An 18,878-nucleotide genomic window follows, 5' to 3' on the forward strand; every position below is an offset into this window, starting at 1 on the left:
AGTTGATGAGGCCTTCTATAGACAGCTGGAAGTAGCCTCACRATCACAGGCCCCGGTTCTCACGGGAGACTTCAACCACCCTGACATCTGCTGGAAGGAGTGCACAGCAAGGCACAAACAGTCCAGGAGGCTCCTGCAATGCATTGATGGTAACTTCTTGTCACAAGTGCTGGAGAAGCCTACAAGGAAGGGTGTCCTGCTGGACCTTGTCCTTACCAACAAAAAGGAACTGGTTAGAGATGTGAAGGTTGGGGGCAGCCTTGGCTGCAGTGACCACGAGATGGTGGAGTTCAGGATCCTGCAGGAAAGAACTAAGGCAACAAGCAGGATTGCAACCCTGGACTTCAGGAGAGCGGACCTCGGGCTCTCCAGAGACCTAATTGGTGGAATCTCATGGATTAAGGCCCTAGAAGGAAGGGGGGTCCAGGAGAGCTAGCTTGTATTCAAACAGCCCTTCCTCCAAGCTCAAGAGCGGTGCATCCCTATGAGTAAGAAGTGCAGCAAAAGGGGCAGGAGACCTGCATGGGTGAGCAAGGAGCTCTTGGCCAAACTCATACAGAAGAAGAAAGTACACAGAATGTGGAAGAGGGGACAGTCTACTTGGGAGAATTACAGGAATGCAGTCAGAGTATGTAGAGATGCGGTGAGGAAGGCTAAGGCCCAGCTGGAATTGAGTCTGGCAAGGGATGTCAAGGACAAYAGGAAGGGCTTCTTCARRTACATCAGCATCAAGAGGAGGACTAGGGAAAATGTGGGTCCACTACTGAATGGGGCAGGGGCCCTGCTGACAAGGGATACAGAGAAAGCAGAATTGCTGAATGCCTTCTTTGCTTCAGTCTTCACTGCTAAGGGCAGCCCTCAGGAATCCCATAGCCTGGATGTGAGGGAGAGAGTCTGGAGAAGGGAAGACTTTCCTTTGGTTGAGGAGGAAAGGATTAGAGATCTTCTGGGCAGGCTAGACATCCACAAATCCATAGGCCCGGATGGGATGCACCCACCAGTACTGAGGGAGCTGGCGGATGTTGTTGCCAAGACGCTCTCCATCATCTTTGAAAGGTCCTGGAGAACTGGAGAGGTGCCCGAGGACTGGGAGAAAGCCAATGTCACTCCAGTCTTTGAGACGGGCAAGAGGGAGGACCCAGGAAATTACAGGCCAGTCAACATCACCTCCATCCCTGGAAAGGTGATGGAATAGCTCATTCTGGATGTCATCTCCAGGCATGTGGAGGAAAAGAAGGTGATCAGGAGTAGCCAGCATGGATTCACCAAGGGGAAATCCTGCTTAACCAATCTGAKAGCCTTCTAGGATGGAATGACTGGCTGGGTAGATGAGGGCAGAGCAGTGGACGTTGTGTACCTTGACTTCAGCAAGGCTTTTGACACTGTCTCCCATCACATCCTCCTAGATAAGCTCAGGAAGCTGGGGTTAGACAAGTGGACAGGGAGGTGGATTGAGAACGGGCTGAAAGGCAGAGGTCAGAGGGTTGTCGTCAGTAGTGCAGAGTCCAGTTGGAGACCTGTGGCTAGTGGCAGCCCCCAGGGCTCAGTAATGGGTCCCATCCTGCTCAACTTCTTCATCAGTGACCTGGATGAGGGGACAGAGTGCCTCCTCGGCAAGTTTGTTGATGATACCAAGCTGGGAGGAGTGGCTGACACACCTGAGGGCTGTGCTGCCGTTCAGAGACATATGGACAGGCTGGAGAGCTGGGCGGAGAGGAACATCACRAGGTTCAACAAGGGCAAGTGCAGAGACCTGCACCTAGGGAGGAATAACCCTAGGCATCAGTACAAGCTGGGGGCTGACCTTCTGAACAGCAGCTCTGCAGAGAAGGACCTGGGAGTGCTGGTGGATCACAAGTTGACCATGAGCCAGCAATGTGCCCTTGTAGCCAAGAAGGCCAATGGTCTCCTCGGGTGCAGTAGGAAGAGTGTTGCCAGCAGGTGGAGGGATGTGATCCTGCCCCTCTCCTCAGCCCTGGGGAGGCCTCTTCTCGAGTACTGTGTCCAGTTCTGGGCTCCCCACTACAAGAGAGACATGGAGCTACTGGAGAAAGTCCAGTGTAGGGCTATGAAGATGATCAGAGGGCTGGAGCACATGCCCTAGGAGGAACAGCTGTGAGAGCTGGGCCTCTTCAGCCTGGGGAAGAGAAGCCTGAGGGGGGATCTTATCAATGTGGATAAGTACCTGAAGGGAGGGTGTCAAGGGGACGGGGACAAACTCTTTTCAGTTGTCCCGTGTGACAGGACAGGAGGCAATGGGCAGAAACTGAAGCACAGGAAGTTCCGTCTGACCATGAGGGGGAATTTGTTTCCTGTGAGAGTGACGGAGTGCTGGCACAGGTTGCCTAGAGAGGTTATGGAGTCTCCTTCTCTGGAGATATTCAAGGCCTGCCTGGATGCAACCCTGTCTTAACATGCTCTAGGTGACCCTGCTGAGCATGGGGGTTGGACTAGATGATCTCCAGAGGTCCCTTCCAACCCTACTGATTCTATGATTCTATGATTCTACGACCATAGAGGGAGGGTAATGTGTTTAACTCAGACCAAGAAGACTAACTTTTAAACACCTAGGTCAGTCAAGCTATCAATGTTGGAAAAGACATGTTACCATAGAATAAGCTTGAGGGGGAAATATAGCAGTCAGTAGCAATTCAGCATTACATTGCTTGTGTAAATAGCCACCAAAGTGCTTGTAAATTAGAGTACTGTACATTCCACTGAGCAATGTATACTGCCTCCATTTCTGAAATTAGCCTCTGGTCAGTATTCATCACATACAACTCTAGAAGGCAGGATAAACACTTAAATCTTTCAACAAGTTTACTACTGCTTATGTTACTTATGTTCAAGACTCAGGAACTATCAAAATTCAGATGAAGATGACATTCCATCAGTCCTTTTAATCAAGTTTATTCCTTTTTTCAAATATATTATTTTAAGGATAAAAAATATTTATGACCAGCATGCATGCAAATCAGTAAAGGAGCATTGTTTCCCTTATGAGTGACTAGAGTGACAAAGATATGCTTTGAAATTTGTTTGAAATGTTGTAAGCTATTACTGAACATTTTCACCACCCTCAGAATAAGAGGTTAATTGCAGACAGTCCTGAAAATAATGAGATAGCATCACTGCTTACAAACATAGCATACAACAAGAACTTTTGACTACTTTTCACTGACAGCTGTAATATGAAAAAGTGTGTACGACAACTGAATTAGTAATATGCTATTTTATTCCAAGTGACCCCTGTGCAACTCCTACRGTCTGTGGCCTGGAATCGGCCATTCCCAGGTGTGTTGCTGGTGCACAGCATTTCCCTTTCGAAGCATTGAGGAGCAGGCTGGGCCACCAGGCTCCCCCTTAGCCTGGAGAAGACACCTCCCGCTACATCTGCCATTCCCCCATGGGGCACTGGACTTGTCTGGGGTTCAGACCTCATTTTCTTTAGATATGGAGGTGCAACAAAATGTCCATGTAAACGCTGCTGCCCTCTCAGAAGTATTAACTTACTCATTTTTGTAACTGGTACACAGGGTACAGGAGTGGCTGAACAGAGGCTGCAGGTTCAAACACCAAAATTTCTTATGAGGTTAATGATTAACATTACTACATCTTATGCTTATTTTTGAATGTCACTCTGTTGTATCAGATTTATTGATTATTATCAGAGTTATTGACAGAGTTCTGTCAATATCTGCTGTGGAACACAGCTAAAAATCAAGTACCTTCTATTTTCACTCAGGATGACTTGTACAAGAGTGTTACAGTTAATTTACCATTTGTGTAATGTTAATGTTTACATCATCCTAGCAATAGAATGAATAATCAAACTATGCCTGATTTAGAATTCAGTTCCAGATGTTTTGCAGATCAAGCATATTACAAAGAAAAAGGAATAATATTCTTATCTAACATGCATTCATATGACAAAAATCCATTGAACAGAAAATCTCTTATTGGAGACAATTTTACTGTCTGCATAAACATGACCTTGATTAAATGGTATAGAATGATATAAATCATATGAGATATCAAAATATCAGGGGGATATCTAGTAAGTAAGTGTTTAAGGTTACTAAAATTCTGGCAAAGACAACCTCTTTGAGTGTGTTCAAAGAATGAGGCATTGAGACATATCCTAAAAGCCAAAAAGGGAAAAAAATATTTCCACATTTTTCAAGCATATAAAAGCTTGGATTTTACAAATGATCAAATGATAAAAGCAATTTATTTTTTATGAACATCTACTGGTACTGCAATAGAATGACCTTTAAGAGTAAGCCCTACTGCTAAATAACTTTCTCAACAATCATTGTGGACTTCAGAAAACAAAAGTATCTAGTAATAATATAGTTCTTTCCACAGAAAGGAATAAAAGCCAACAAAGGGATTCAAGACCTATTTTTTTTTGATTATGCGTAAGTGAGGCAAAGAGTCTCACTACCCAAGCGAGTCACTAACAATTGAAAATACAGCCCATGAAAGGAAACCTGAATCCATTAAGATAATCAGAAGCTTTTCCATTGATTTTAATGGAGCCGGTATTTCATCTTTCTTTTTAACTCTGGCTTGGTACTCAGCTCCAGGAGAGCCTTGTGCTGGAGGCTTTCCAAAACCACATCTCACTGAAGAAATGGCTTTCAGCTGAAGGATGAGTTCTTCACCAGAAAACCAAAAATACAGTTCTAAGCTAGGTGTCTCTACCCCAAAGTATGTTAAAGAAAAGAATGATCCTGGGACTGAGAGTATGCCCCACTGTTAAAACTCAGCAAGAGGGAAGCAATAGTCTATATTGTAGGAAGATGATCTAGGCCATCATATCAGGACAACCTGCATTCATTCCACAGGTAGGTACACTATAGTACAGAAATACTCCCTTTGCCTCATGATAGACACACAGAAACAATGATAGACACATAGAAACAATAAAGCTAAGGAAAGAAGTGTTCCTGTGTTCCACACCATTTGGGGATTTTTGTCCCCAAGTCAGTGTTTGTTGTGTTTGACTGATATCTGCCCTGTATTCCTTCCATATTCTGCAAAATATTCTGTTGCACAGTACGGTTTTAAATACTTTCATGAAATATGGGTATATTATGACTTTCACACATGCTGATCTGTTTAGTAGTGCATACAAAAATATTCAAGCAAATTTGTGAAGGTTGTGCTTCCAATGATAAATTCATTCAGACTAGTCTTTATTACATTAGACATTTGTTGTGTTCTCACATCTTCCAGATAGGAGAATGGAATCAGACTCTCGGCTTTATATTCAGTGGCAGTTTGTTTTTTTCCTTGCTTTCCTTTTCTGACTTCCATTTGGGAACATTTTTTGCAACCTTCACTCCTGCTGTTCTGTCCTTCATGTTTAATGAGGTTTTTTTTTTTTGAATTCTCTCAATCTTTCTTTCTTAGCAGAAACCACTGCAATTCACCAGCTTTCAAAWATATTTTCTTCTTTACTAATTGATTGTCATGTCTTTGGACTTCAGCATTTCTTCAGTGCTAAATTGCAGACAAATTGTGAAAACCTCATTTATGTTGCAACAGGGTAGCTCATTTGTGTTTGATTTTGCTACATTACTAACTAAGGAAGAGAACAGTACTCACAGCCTAAGAAACCGAGTCATGAATTGCAAAACATAAAATGCAAAAAGCATTTCACTCTATTACTAGATAGAGCCAATGGGATTTGTTATTACTTACCAGCTTTGTGTCTGCCTTTCTTCTAGTTTCTAGAAAAGTTTTTCATGTCAAGGAGCTCTGTGCTCCTTCCTCCCTTTCTACTGTTAAAAGCTAATTATGGCAAAATTAATGTAAATAACCATGTTAGAGGATTTATATTAATTTGAAATGCCACCTTAATCTCCCACCATCCCTACATGGCTGACAAGAGTMGAAGTAAAAGGCAGGAATGCCAGAGACCAAGGGTGCATAACTGAGCTCTAGACACAGGCATTGCATGCAGGGATTTGCAGAGACTCGATCTTCCTTCTGTGCGTGGTGAGACACCTCCCAGCACTCCCAGCCCAGCCCACAAGCAAGACTGCATCAATGCTGCTTGGCTGCACAGCCCGCCATGGGGCAAAAGGAAGAGAACAAGCCATGGAAGCTCATATCCAGGAGTCTCAGTGGGATATTAAAACAGTTGTTTACTTTTAATTTGTAAGGGCTTAAAATTAACTGTAAGATCAATTTCCTCTCAGAGCAACTAAGTAGACTACTACCTCTTATCTTTAGGGCTCTGTCCAGATGAAAACAATTTTATACAGAAATCTTTTTGTCCTCTTTGCTATAGTATTTTCCTATTTTCTGTCATTTATATTATTTTATATTCAACTAAATGTCATAGAATTATTTGCACTTACTATCTGAAAAAAATGGATTCTCTGTACTAAAAAAAAAAAAAAAAAAAAAAAAAAAAAAAAAAAAGCTTATAATGTTTCCTTTTGAAAAGCACTACCTTTTTATCATGCTGAAGTGGATACAGAAAGTTTCTCTGGTCAATTGCTCACTCATCACCACACACCACCTTGATCATGCTCTTTCAGAAACATATGGAGCTAATGCCTTTAGGCATAGAAAATGGATCTCCTTTTTCTGTAAAATGACCATAATGAATTCCAAATCTTAGTAAAATGGACAGCCTGTGGACAGCACTTTCAGCTAACCGTTGGAAGGAAGTATTATAAAAATAACAATAATCAGAGATCATCTCTATGGGAATGAACCAAACCTGTCGCTTAAGGGTGGATGTGCCAGGCTACTAGATAGATACACAGGATAATATATTACTATTCCAGACAAAGCCTTTATACTCCACTGAAAGTCCTTTTACTATGTCTTTCTAGTGAATCATTACCTTTTCTTCAGTATTTATTTCAGTATCAGTTATTGCATTCATTATGATACCCTGGAGGGGTAACCCTGGACCATAAACCCCTGGAGTTTATCAGGGTGATTCAAGAAGTCCATTATCCAGAAGACTATTCACTGCTCCCAGAGTCCACATTCTGCTTGATGAGCAGAATTGTTAGCGAGCACCAAAGGCTGTGCTTCCATTAGGAAACATCAGTGGTATCCTGAGTCACTGCTACCTGCTTCTTGAGTTTTCCTTAAGCACTGAAAGAAAAAAAAAAAATGTCATTTATCATTGCATATATGTGAACAACAAGACATGGATCTCTCTATTGAACTAACAGCAAACTGGGAGCCAGGACATCTATGATCAATCTACTGCCTTGACAATGACTTACTTTAACATTTTGACTGCTCAGGCCTCTGTGATTGATTTTTTCATCTGTAAATGAATACAAAATACTACCTCAGTAGTAGAGATACAAAGCTTTTGGAGAGTAGAAGGGAAATCCTTCTTTTTTAATGGGAAGAGTAACTGGAGTTTGAGATCTTATGACAGGGATGGTAAGTTAGAAATATATATATGTATCTTTACTTTAAAATGACTGTCCCAAAGATAACTTTTTTAAGAGTGGTCTTTTAATGTTAAGAGTTTTTTTTTTNTTTGTACTTCTGTACTTCACACTGAAAACATTCTTGTTGGTAGAGCACAGTGTCATTCTTCAAGCATGGCAGAGTGCAGGAATACTTAGAAGAAGAAGATGATAAAGATAATGTTCAGGAAGCTTAATTTAATTAAATAAGTTAGGCACATTTGAGTGAGCTATTGACAACAAGTTAATGGAGAGATGAGCTAGCTGTTGGATTTGCAAGCTAAAAGATATCACTGTGAATAAATACATCTCATAACAAATACAATATACAGAATAATAAACCTCATAAAAATACAATACACAATCGTAAGCAGAATGTTTATTTCAAAACTTGAATTACTGAATTCTAGGGAAGCAAGTGAAAAGTGATATAAATCATAAAGTTAAGTCCTTTCAGCTTAAAATATAACARTAAAATTCTTCTACATGTACAATCTCTGAAATTATTAAGAGATTGAGATAAATCTGAAAGCTCAGTGGAAAAAAGGCATTTCATTGCCTAACATCACCCTCACCCCCCAATGTGACACTCTCACTTCCCATTTTGCCAGAGGTAGAGCTGGGAAAAATATGGGGCAAATAAGGGAAAAAAWTAGAAGAGAAAATTTAAAGAGAAAATGAAAATAGATGGATTTATAAGATGCTCAAAAAAGAGGATTTGAATGCTGCCTCTGTTTCCTGGCTGATGAAGCCTGCCAGGTCGGCCAGCTTGCCAAGAGCTGGCAGGATATACAAGTGGTTGCTTCTCTCACTCAGTGAAAACTACTCTCCAGACTAAATAATCAGATACATTGTTTTTTAGATCCTTCTGTGTGCTTAATACCATAAAGGACTCATTAATACACTGAAAGCCATGGCAAATAGTTTATAAAACAGCAACCATTTTGGCCATTTTTTAAAAATTTATGGCAAGATACGCAATAGCTATCAGAAAACTAAGAACTATCAAGCAGGTAGCCTACCTGCAAAWTTAAGGGCTTAATGTGTTACCTCGAGCGATTAGCAAAGGAATAACATACATCCTTTCCAGAAACTGACTACAACTGGAGTCTGGACACCAGGCCAAAAGGGTGGAATAGTTAGAAAACACTGTAAATCTCGTTAAGCTAAAAAAACGTTAATAGGTAGGTATGACACCCAAACAGTTCACAGATTAAATAATAATAATAATAATAATAATAAAGATATACAAAACAGAACAAAACTGGGGACCCTGATTCTGGGAAAATGAATGAAGAATGAGTTTGGTGAAGGAGTATGTGGGCTTGAGGTTTATCGATATGCACAGCCAAATGATACGATGAAAACGCATACGAAAGACTTGTTCAACTCCACAGGTTTTAGGAATCGTATCCTGCGACAGTATGGTCTATCTGTACCTCTGAAGTGGGAGATCTGCTTTGAGATTTCTAACTCATACACATAAAGGAGAGCCCTCTTGCTCATCCATTTGATTCAGTGATACCAATTATTGTTTTGCTAGGCCTATGATATAGCACATTTAGACTTTAACACTATGATGAAGCCTTTTTCTTGCAATTCAAGTCATGCATGACTGCATCATGCTAGAAATTAATTAAAATAGGCATGAATAGATAGGAAAAACAGCAAAACAAATTTGTAAGAGTAAATCTTAAAGACATAAAAAGATAATCTTATAACCATGGTAATGGGTTTCACAAATATCTGTTATCCATGTGACCATGTGTTATTCATTTTCTCCTAGAATACCCGAGGACTTAGCTGGTGAGTGGTAACAATTAAGAGAAAGGGCCTGGGCACTAATACTAAAAAGCAAGGAGCATAAATGACAGAAAATGCTGAATGACAGCCATATTTCAGCTGTTACCAAACCATTATTTTCTTATGCTCATATCTAGCCTGATTATTGTCACTCATCAGAGGCAGAATTCAATTTAAGTTTGAACTTCAGATGAAAAAGAGGAAGTGATAAAATTATTAAGAATTCCAGATTAACATATGTTAGAAGGGACCTCTGCAAGCCATGTAGTCCAAACCCCTGCTCAAAGCAAGACCCACTTCATTACCTCAGGTTGCTCAGTTGAGCTTTTATCATCAGGGACAGAGAGTTTATAACCTCTTTGAGAAACCTGTTTCAGTGCTTAGCAGGAACTCTGTCTGTGAATTTTATTCCTTATGTCTCGCTAGAATTGCCCTGATGATGCAACTTGTCACTGTTGTCTCGTCATTTGTTGTGTACTTCTGAAAAGAAACTGGCACTGTTCTCTCTACTACTCCCCTTTGAGTTGTTGAAGATAGCAATTAGATCTGGCCCTGGCTTAACTATCTTTTTTCCCTCCAGGCTAAACAATCCCAGTTGCCTCAGCCTCTCTTCACATATCACGTACTGCAGCCCATCTACTAAAAGACCAGCCCTCAACTGGTCTCACTCCTCCTGTTTGCTAGGCTCTCTCTTGTTCTTACTAACCCTTTGAGCTTAATGGTCCAATTTTTTACTCACCTCATAATCCACCTTTCCAGTCCACATCTCCCCATTTTGACTAAAAGCAAGCTGTGGCACACTGTCAGAAGTCAAGGTAAAAGACATCTACTGAGCTGCTCTTGCTCATTAAAYTAGTTCTCATGTTGTAGAAAGCACTCAGGCAGGCAGGTATGATTTGCCATTGGTAAATCTGTGCCAACTGTTCCCAATCACCTTCTTGTCCTGTATGTGTCTGGATGTAATTTCCAAGAATAATTGCTCTACGATCTTGAGACTGAGTTAGGGTGACCAGCTGTAGTTTCCTGGATCCTTCTTGACCTTCTTGAAGATAGACATAACATTTGTCTTTTAGCAGATGTTGAAGACCTGTGTCACTCAATTGCCATCACTTTCAAAGATGATCAAGCTCTGCATACAGATTCTTCTTCAAAAAATAGTTGTAACTTGTAACTTTCCCCCTGTAAATTTAGAGCCTTCAGAAGTCCCTCTTTAGTTTTAACTCTTTTGTCTGGTGGCACAAGCACTAAGGCCTGATTGCTAATAGAGTTCAGAGTTCAGCAAGAACTTTAACCAGGGTACCTCGGCAAGGTTGGTTTCCTTTCCCTCTGATCAGAACTTGTCCTCATGGAGCACCACCCTGCAATGCCCTCACTTCTGYTCTCCATGGGTCTCCTGCTCATGGRGATACATGGCAGTGGAATGGGGTTCCCATCACTGCAAGCCAGGAGCTRTGCTGACAGATCCCATGCATTGCTGCTCATYTGTAGCCACAAGGATGYGCAACTCCCACCACTTTGCCCAGGAGCTACACACGGCACCCCCACTCATATTTGGGTATTCCTGAGGGCAGCTCCATCAGCACCACCCCTCATCCTTCACCTTGAGGCCAAAAGTWGCTTGACTCCCCCCCTCCCCAGCAGAGCTCACCTGAGGATGCTGTCCAGCCAAAACCGCTTCACCACTGTGACTGGCAGCAAAAAGCAGACACAGCCTCAGCCCATTCTACTCCTCCTCCTCTGGACACACACAGGACCCAAACAGATCTCACCTGAGATGGGGAGAGTCTTCCGGCCAGGGCCAACTCCAGTGCCATGGGACAGGGAGACATGCCTTGCCTTGGGATGCTCACCCAAAAGTGACCACATAGAGACTGGTGGGCTGGAAGAGGATGAGGGTGTCCCTGCACTTGAGGCCAAAGACCTCCTCCTTGTCCTATGGCCTCTCCACTGCCACTGCCTCCTCGCGACACAGCACCCACAGGTCACTGAGGTGCACCCAGTGCTTCAGCTGGAAGGTGGAGCTGCATCTGCCAGGAGGAGRAGCAGGGACTGACTCTTTGGTGTCTGCCATTGGGGCAACCCCAGCCATCCTGAGGTCTCCRCAAACAGCCATTTCCCAGGGCAGAGCCCAAGCCTTGGCTTCAGCAAGCAAGATTTGGCAGCCTTTGTATTCCTTCTAAAGAGATGTTATTGAGTAAGAACAAGAGGCAAGAGTGTGACTACAATTCCTGGCACCTCCGCTGGCATTCAAGTTTATGGGGAAGCAGGAGGCACGGGGTTTTTATGGCACCTCCACACTGAATTGGCACAGCACATCTGGCACAAGGCAGATGCCGTACAGGCAGCCCCACGGAGGCACTTCATCCCACCATGGGAGCCCCTAGGTCGAGGAGATGTGCCCAGGGGCTCTGGGCAGAGGCAGTGACAAGGARGAAGGAGGGTGAGGATGTGCATCCTTACTTGAAGCTGGAGATGGCAATGGCATGTGGGAAGAGCAGGATGTGCTGGTGCCATGTGTGCTGGTGCCGGGTCACATGCACACAGTGRCTGAGGAGCAGTTGGGGGCTCCTGCACGACACGAAGGTGCCAAGCAGTGCTGGGGGCTGTGAGGTCAGCTTGTCCCAGAACCCAATGTGGGTGCCAGGAATACCATGGCTGTGGGTCCCAGGCCTTGCCTGCATGCCAGCAGTGGGATCCAGGACAACCCAGGTGCTGCAGCAGTTCACCTGTCCCACGGCCCTGTGGTCATGCAGACCTGCACAAGGCTGCGCATGTGTCCCTATGCCAAGTAGTACTGCCAGKCTGAGACCCACCTCTGCCCACACTGTCCCGCAATACCACCTCTCTGAAAACTTCCTCAGCTGACTGGAAATGGGGTCTTGCTTATTCAACATTGCCATTGCCTAATGGCTGTTGCAGTCAAGCCTTTTCTCCTCTACAGTTCTGCAGGAGAACTGATGGTCTTTCCTTGTGAAGCTGTCTCTACGAAAACCCACTTTCCCAGGCCCTCAGAATCTTGGATTTTAATGGAATGTTCTCCTGCGGTTTGCAAACGATGAACGACCCAGAGTGCTCTCTGATCTCTCTGCCAGCTGTCCTGCTGTCTTCAGTGGCCTTAATGGGAAAAGCCTGCGGCCCACTGTAAAAGCTTTCCGGGGGCCTAGTGGGCCAAACTAGTGGAGAGCTGGTGAAGAGCCAACCATGTGACCAGAAAAAGAGCTCTCCAGGGAGCAGCTGGAGGACATTTTCAGTGCCAGCTGTGGTTTGATAATTGAGAAGAAAAGACAGCAAGGCATTTTTTCCACTGCCTTGTTCTCAGACCTTAGCTACTCCTGCTGAACAGAAGAGTGGTCCTCACTTGTGGTTACCTCCAGGTGCCTCCTCCTGTCTTCCAGGTTGTCTGGAGGACAAGTTTGGCTCTGAGATGCTCCTGTCCATTCTGCTGAGACCATTCTTCAGATGAGTCAGTGAGGGGGCATAAAAACAGGTTGGATGGCTGCTGCTCACARAAGTGCTTCCCTCTTTGAGCTGCTGCAGGTTAGAGGCCGAGGGCTGCCTTCATCTCCAGGCTCTTGTTGGCAGAACCATTTTGCTGAGCAGCACCTGGGTATTCTGTGGGAATAAAAAGTCTCTTAGCTTTTAGTGGCCATTGGAAGAGACAAGGGGACTTTCCCTGTGGCACCAGACACCCCTGGCAGGTGCCTTTTCAACTGCTGCAAAGAATTCTCATAGTAAAACACTGCCACACCCTATGAAGCCTTCAGCATCTCTCTGCATTTCCACAGATAATTGCCTCATAGGCAATGAAAGAATTTGAACCTGCCCTGGCCCAGCACAATCGTCAGTGTATCTTCATACCTGTGGGGAGCTGTTGGTGTGGCTCCAGGGACTCCTCAGCCAAGGGCCTGAACAGTAAGGCAATGCCCTTCCCAAATGCTGTGGCGCAGTTCTCTATGAGGAGCTCCACCAACAGTGTGACCTGCACACAGAAAGCTATTGAAATCAGTCTGAACAGTTGCAAACATTTTGAGCAGCCTTTTGTGCTCCTGACGGGTGTTTCTGTATCCACAACTGTAGCTCTCTAGCCTCATGTGGCCCAATGCAAACCAGATAGCCTTTGCCTCAGGTCCCCCTTAGCAGGGGGAGCGAAGTGCTGAACTCAGCGTACCTTGTCATTCCTTGCTTTCTGTACATCCAGCGGGAGCTTACTGTCTGTGTCAGGGCTCGACATATTTGGCTCCACACAGATTGCCAGATTGCTGGCATCTGTCCAGTTGCTCACTGCTTTCACTGATGTGGCGGAGCAGCAAGAACAAGCACTGGAGCATGAGGAGATTGGCTCTCAGCAGTTTTGCAGCCACCCTAAGGGAACACAAACAAAAGGCGAGAGCAATGCAGGCTGCAGGAGCCGCTCTTCTTTCCTTCAAGCCAGAAGTGTGGCTCTGGTTGCAAAACTTACTCTCTCAGGTGCCTCATTTTCTCTTCTTGGCTGGGCTTCTCCAGCGCAAGGTCAGCCAGGAGGAGTTTGGAGGTGATATTTGTCAGGAAGTTCTGCAAGGCCAAGGCACTCTGTTGAGGCTCTCTATACCAACGAGCAGAGAGGCAGCATCTCCATGACTTGGGCTCGCTAGGAGGCAGCTAGCTTTGAGCTATCTGTTCTCCAAGCTGCTCCTCACCACTGAAAGAGCAGTGGGCTGTGCAGGTCCATGCCGAGCATTCTGGTCTCAGGGAAGGAAGGAGACCCACCTCCTATCAGCCTTCGGTCCGCCCCTCGATCTTAGGATTCCTCACAGATGGGCATACGGAGGAGGAGGCGGAGCAAGTGACTTGCCCAGGGGAAGAACCAGTGGAACTGAAAATCCCATGGCAAAGAAGAAGGCCAAACTGTCCAAAGGCTGAACCACTGAGGGTGACTTCAGTAGGCTTTTGGCTKTTAGAATCTTACGTAGTACGGTTTTGGCTTTTGACTTTCGGCTTTCAGAGTCCCACCCAAGTCAATCCAGACACTAAAGTGGGCCCATGCAGATTGACCATGCACTCTCCCAGCTGCAAGTCAGTGGAATTCACCTTCAGCACCACTGCCAACCAGTGTACGGGCTTGCTTGCCAGATCAACTTTCCTGCTGCTGTTCAGGTTGTCTTTCAACTCCCTGCAGGCCTTCTCATTGGCACCTTTCCTGAATATGCCCTCAGTGGCAGGTCTGTTCACATACAGACTAGCCAGGAGCTCTTGCAGGAAGAAACAGACTGTTTTGGCCTTGGAGGTGCACTCTGCTGTACTTGGRTTCCGAATTTTTAATGAATGCAATTTTTATTTGTTGCAGAAGGACATCAGTGAGCATAATGTCTTCCTAGAGAATTGCCGTTTGGAGAGGTCCCTGGCTGTTTTTGAACTTAGAGGCATGCTTCCTCTTTGTACTGTTCAGTACTTACATGAAAATTGGGATAAGTTTAAGTTCTCCATGATGCTGGGAGAGAATTCTAGGGTGAAGTTCTATCATTTTGAGACTGAAGAGAAAGAGATTAAACTCTCAGTCTTGGAAGTAGCTCTCCCTGATACCAATATGCCACTGTTTTCAAGTAGAAATTACAAAATCACAGAAAAATCTAGGTTGGAAGAACTCAGGTCTAATCCCTGCTCAAACCAGAGACAAATATAAAAATAGATTATATTGCTCGGGGCCTCATCCTGTCTGGTTCCGAAAATCTCCAAGGATGCAGATGCATGAAGTGGCCTTGWAAATCCCAGGAAGTGCCATACAGCTGCTAATCCATGCTCTGTAAGATGTCTGATAGAAATATTAAAACAGTGAGCTGTTAGTATTTCTGCCAAGATGAAACAGTCACAGGGCACAGACAAAGTGGATATATATATATTACTTGCTGTTTTGCTGTTGGAGAACACTAAATTGAAGCACACCAAAAGCTGCTTCTGACCTCCTGCAGTGAAGGGGTCAAAGAGGGTAAGCAATATTGCCCTGCGTTGTGTCCTTGCTACCTGCTAGCAAGATTGTCTCTTTGCTTGGCACTAAGTTTGATATATCTATAATAAGTTTAAACTAAATTTAAGGCATCTATGATATATAAATATTATCTGGCCCTTAAGAATGAGACCCTAAAAAAATAGGGTCCAGCCTGGGAATTTTGCCRGATGAGAGACACAGAAAGGAAAGAAAAAACAAAACAAAACAAAACAAAAAAACAACAAAAAACCCCACCTACCTGAGCTAAACTTGAGCCTCTATGCTGAGATCTTTAAAAAGGTTTTTAAGTAAGGTTGTTAATCATGTCCCAATTACTACCCAATTACTAGCAAACCTGAATCACGAGACGTTGGCTCTGCTTTGTCTTGGATTGTATTTCAATTAACTAGTATATACCAGGTTAATCAGATTTCTTTCCATCCTTATAAGGGATAGGAAATTGTGGAAGTGTTTAATGTTTAATAAATATGTTTATTAAATGAAAATAACAACCTATCACTATTAGAAAGTATCTTTTCAAATATTGCAAAAATATTTTTAATGTTAATTTTAATGATTAATTGTTTCCACGAAGAAAAGTACTTCAAAAGGACAAATTACTTGCCATTTTAAATGGCTATGCTGTAGCTGATTCRATGAATGTTGCCATGGTTTAGCTAAATTATTTTTTCCCTGTAACAATGTTTTGTATTTATTTTATGCACAACTTTAATCTAGTTTAATTATATAAAAACCTGTGGTTGTTGTCTTCTGGGAAAATAAGCCAACTATCATGAAAAGYAGATTTTTAAAAGAACCTTTTATATTCTGTTATAAAATCCTTGTATTTTAGTTCTGAATTTTTCTGTTAAAATGTGAGGCTTAAATGAAATGAATTTTAAAAATTAATATAGCCAGAAATACCTAGTTGTACACTGAATTATAATACTTTAAAAACCTATATACATTTCTGAGGAACTGAGAATTCCTTGTTTTTCCGAGCAGGCAATAGTAATATGTGACTGGTTATTAGATAAAATAAACACCTATTTTCTGTCTTCATTTTTTTTAATTGTATTTTAGCAGCTTGAACTTAGTTACTTTTTGCCTTGGAAATTTTCCTCTGTAGAAGTCCTTCAGACAATAACAGAAATTGGCTCACTGAGTGTGAGCTAAAACACACACCATGAAATCTGTGTTCTTGCAATTTTGTTTATATCCATGTATTTGGTAAGAGTTTTGTGATACTGCGTTAGTGTTGGTCCTAGGAAGCATAAGAATTTTTTGAAATTTAATAAACATAGAAATAAGTTCTAAGTCATGAGAAAACACTTGTAAACATTTTCTCATTGCAAGTGTGAGACTAGTTTTATATTCCAGACATGGTTTTCAATTAGCATTTCTGAGAAAACAATCAACCTTAAAAATTTAGTTACAGTTGTCATATCCCAAGGTAGATGGCAGGCTTGCTGAGTGTGCTATCTTGGAGAGCAAGTTTTAATTGTGAGAAGTCCCAGCGCTTACATTAATTAGAGAACCCTTTCAGATGAAGATAACTCCTATAACAATCATATAGTTGCAAGGATATGGATAGAACGTGACAAAAAGTGGGAGCAAAGGCTTTCAAAAAGGTAGCACTGGGTGAATGAATGAACAAGGAGAGAAACAATGATATCATGAAAGTCAAGAAAATGCCAGGCAATAAAAAAGGTGATAATAAGATGGGAAAATCCTGATTTTTCTTTTAATACTCACGTAGTCCTGATAGCCAAGGCCATTAGATGGCAATGACTGCAATTCTTGTCTACAGCAAAAACTCTAAAATTAARAAGTAAACATTGGAAATAYTGGAAATATTGGAAATTGGATATTATTTTGTTAAGAAATGTCTTAAAATACTAGAGGAAGAAATACACATTGCCTGGTTAGGTAAATGGTTTATAAATACTTTATCATGCACCAAATAGATTGGTTTCAGTGTTTTTTAATTCAGATTTGGAAATGAGATTTCTTCCTCTGGGAATAACATATGATCCTCTTAACAGGAGGGCCCTAATCGGTATTATGGAATGAGATGTCAGAAATGTTCTGGTCCATGACAGTCACTATTTTATACTTACAGTGTGAAAAAATCAGGTCTCCTGTTCCCTGTTTCTCCTTTTGACCAGATCCCATCCTGGACATAAGAATCCTTTCCAAAGGAAGGTACTTCCCAACTTACATTCCTGCCAAAAATGTATGTTTTGAAAAATCAACATTTTACAAAAATCACTTAATTGTAAAAAAATTGTTGCCAGCTCTACCCTCTGTCTCAGCCACTAGTCTGGTGTTGCTGGTAGGAAATTATAGGAATAAACAGATACACCTGGAAGAAATTTCAAAAAGCTAAGGAAAAGCRATAGATCTTCACTAGGCGCTCGTCTTTGCCGTGAAGGATAAACTGGTAAAGAATTAATGCTTCCCTGATCTCAAGCACAAGGAAGCCAGAGGTCAAATACRACCCGTCAGATCATTTAACCAGATACTTGCGAAGCCTCAGATCGTAAGAGTCTTTAAAGTGACTTCTCCTGCATTTCCTACAGAGATGAGGGACAATTTACAAGCAATAGTTCTTTCCACATAAGGAACATCTCCTTGGAGTTCAGCCACTGCTACCTCATAGCCCATGAAATCTACCTGAGCAAAGAGATTGGCAAACACTTCAAATTAAGCTTCTTATGTGAAAATGGACCTTTGTGCAAATAACTGATGAGTGATAATGATGCTCTAACACAGTATTAAATATGCTGCAGAGCTATATATGAATTCTGCTCCCAAAGGGCAGCAGTCTTAGAATCCTCTTTCGAAAATCAGCAGGCACATGTAATTTTTTCAGTCACTTCATCTGCACTCCGCTGACATTCCGCTAATAACCAATATGTGGTCTTCTGCCTACCTGCAGTCACTGTTTCACTTGTGTTGTAGATTGTCATGACTGTAAGTTTTGCTTTGACAAGAATACTGATGGTTTTGCCATTAGGTAAGCCAGGACACTGACCTTTTCAAAAATACGTGAAAATAAGCTCAGACAGAATACATCAACCCTCTTCTAAGCCACAAGCAGTTTAAGTGTACATTACAGAATAATTCTTTTCTGAAGCATTTATGAAAAGGCAGCTGCTTCAGGGTACTATATTTCATACATTCGAGAAGAGATATAATACACAGGAGGAGAGACCATGGAAGTTCACTGGAGAGCAGGCAGCCCTCAGTTAGATAACATACCTGCTTCCGAGGTGAATTATTGCAAAACATTCCATTAAAAGTATTATCTTAATATTTTGGGTGGTTCAGTGGCTGTTTTCAAGTCAACATGATATGCTGCTGATTGTCGTACAAGTCCCAGACCACAAACAGGCCACGAAGTGGCAACTGGCCTGCTCTCTAATGTGTGCTGTTTGTGTCTAATTACATTTGAAGTAAAGAGTATGCATATTATTGTTGGATTTCATAAGGAATGATTTACAGAAAAATTGGAATGGTTGCTGAAAAAGAAGAGAAAATAGTTTTTCTCTAACAGGTGGTAAGAAACACAAAAACACATGCTCTTCTTCCCATAGACTTCTGCAAGTGAAAAAGAGATTGTAACAAAATCTGGAAAAGGACAAGACAAAGAGAAC

The 18,878-nt window shown here is 42.4% G+C and overlaps 1 protein-coding gene and 1 pseudogene across 1 annotated transcript; both read right to left on the reverse strand.

Annotated features, from left to right (window-relative positions):
* Positions 1–12,160: 12,160 nt before the first annotated feature.
* On the reverse strand, positions 12,161–13,055 carry LOC146589567 (T-cell activation Rho GTPase-activating protein-like; annotated as a pseudogene).
* Positions 13,056–13,098: 43 nt separating this feature from the next.
* LOC146589568 (T-cell activation Rho GTPase-activating protein-like) lies at positions 13,099–18,191 on the reverse strand. The gene is given in 6 exon segments (XM_085316091.1): positions 13,099–13,236; positions 13,426–13,543; positions 13,545–13,619; positions 13,717–13,808; positions 14,325–14,485; positions 18,155–18,191. Coding segments are annotated over 6 exon segments (621 nt in total).
* Between the last annotated feature and the right edge of the window lie 687 nt (positions 18,192–18,878).

The sequence above is a fragment of the Rhea americana genome, unplaced genomic scaffold (genome assembly GCF_003343005.1).
Source record: "Rhea americana isolate MKP2758 unplaced genomic scaffold, rheAme1 scaffold_45, whole genome shotgun sequence".
NCBI lineage: Eukaryota > Metazoa > Chordata > Aves > Rheiformes > Rheidae > Rhea > Rhea americana.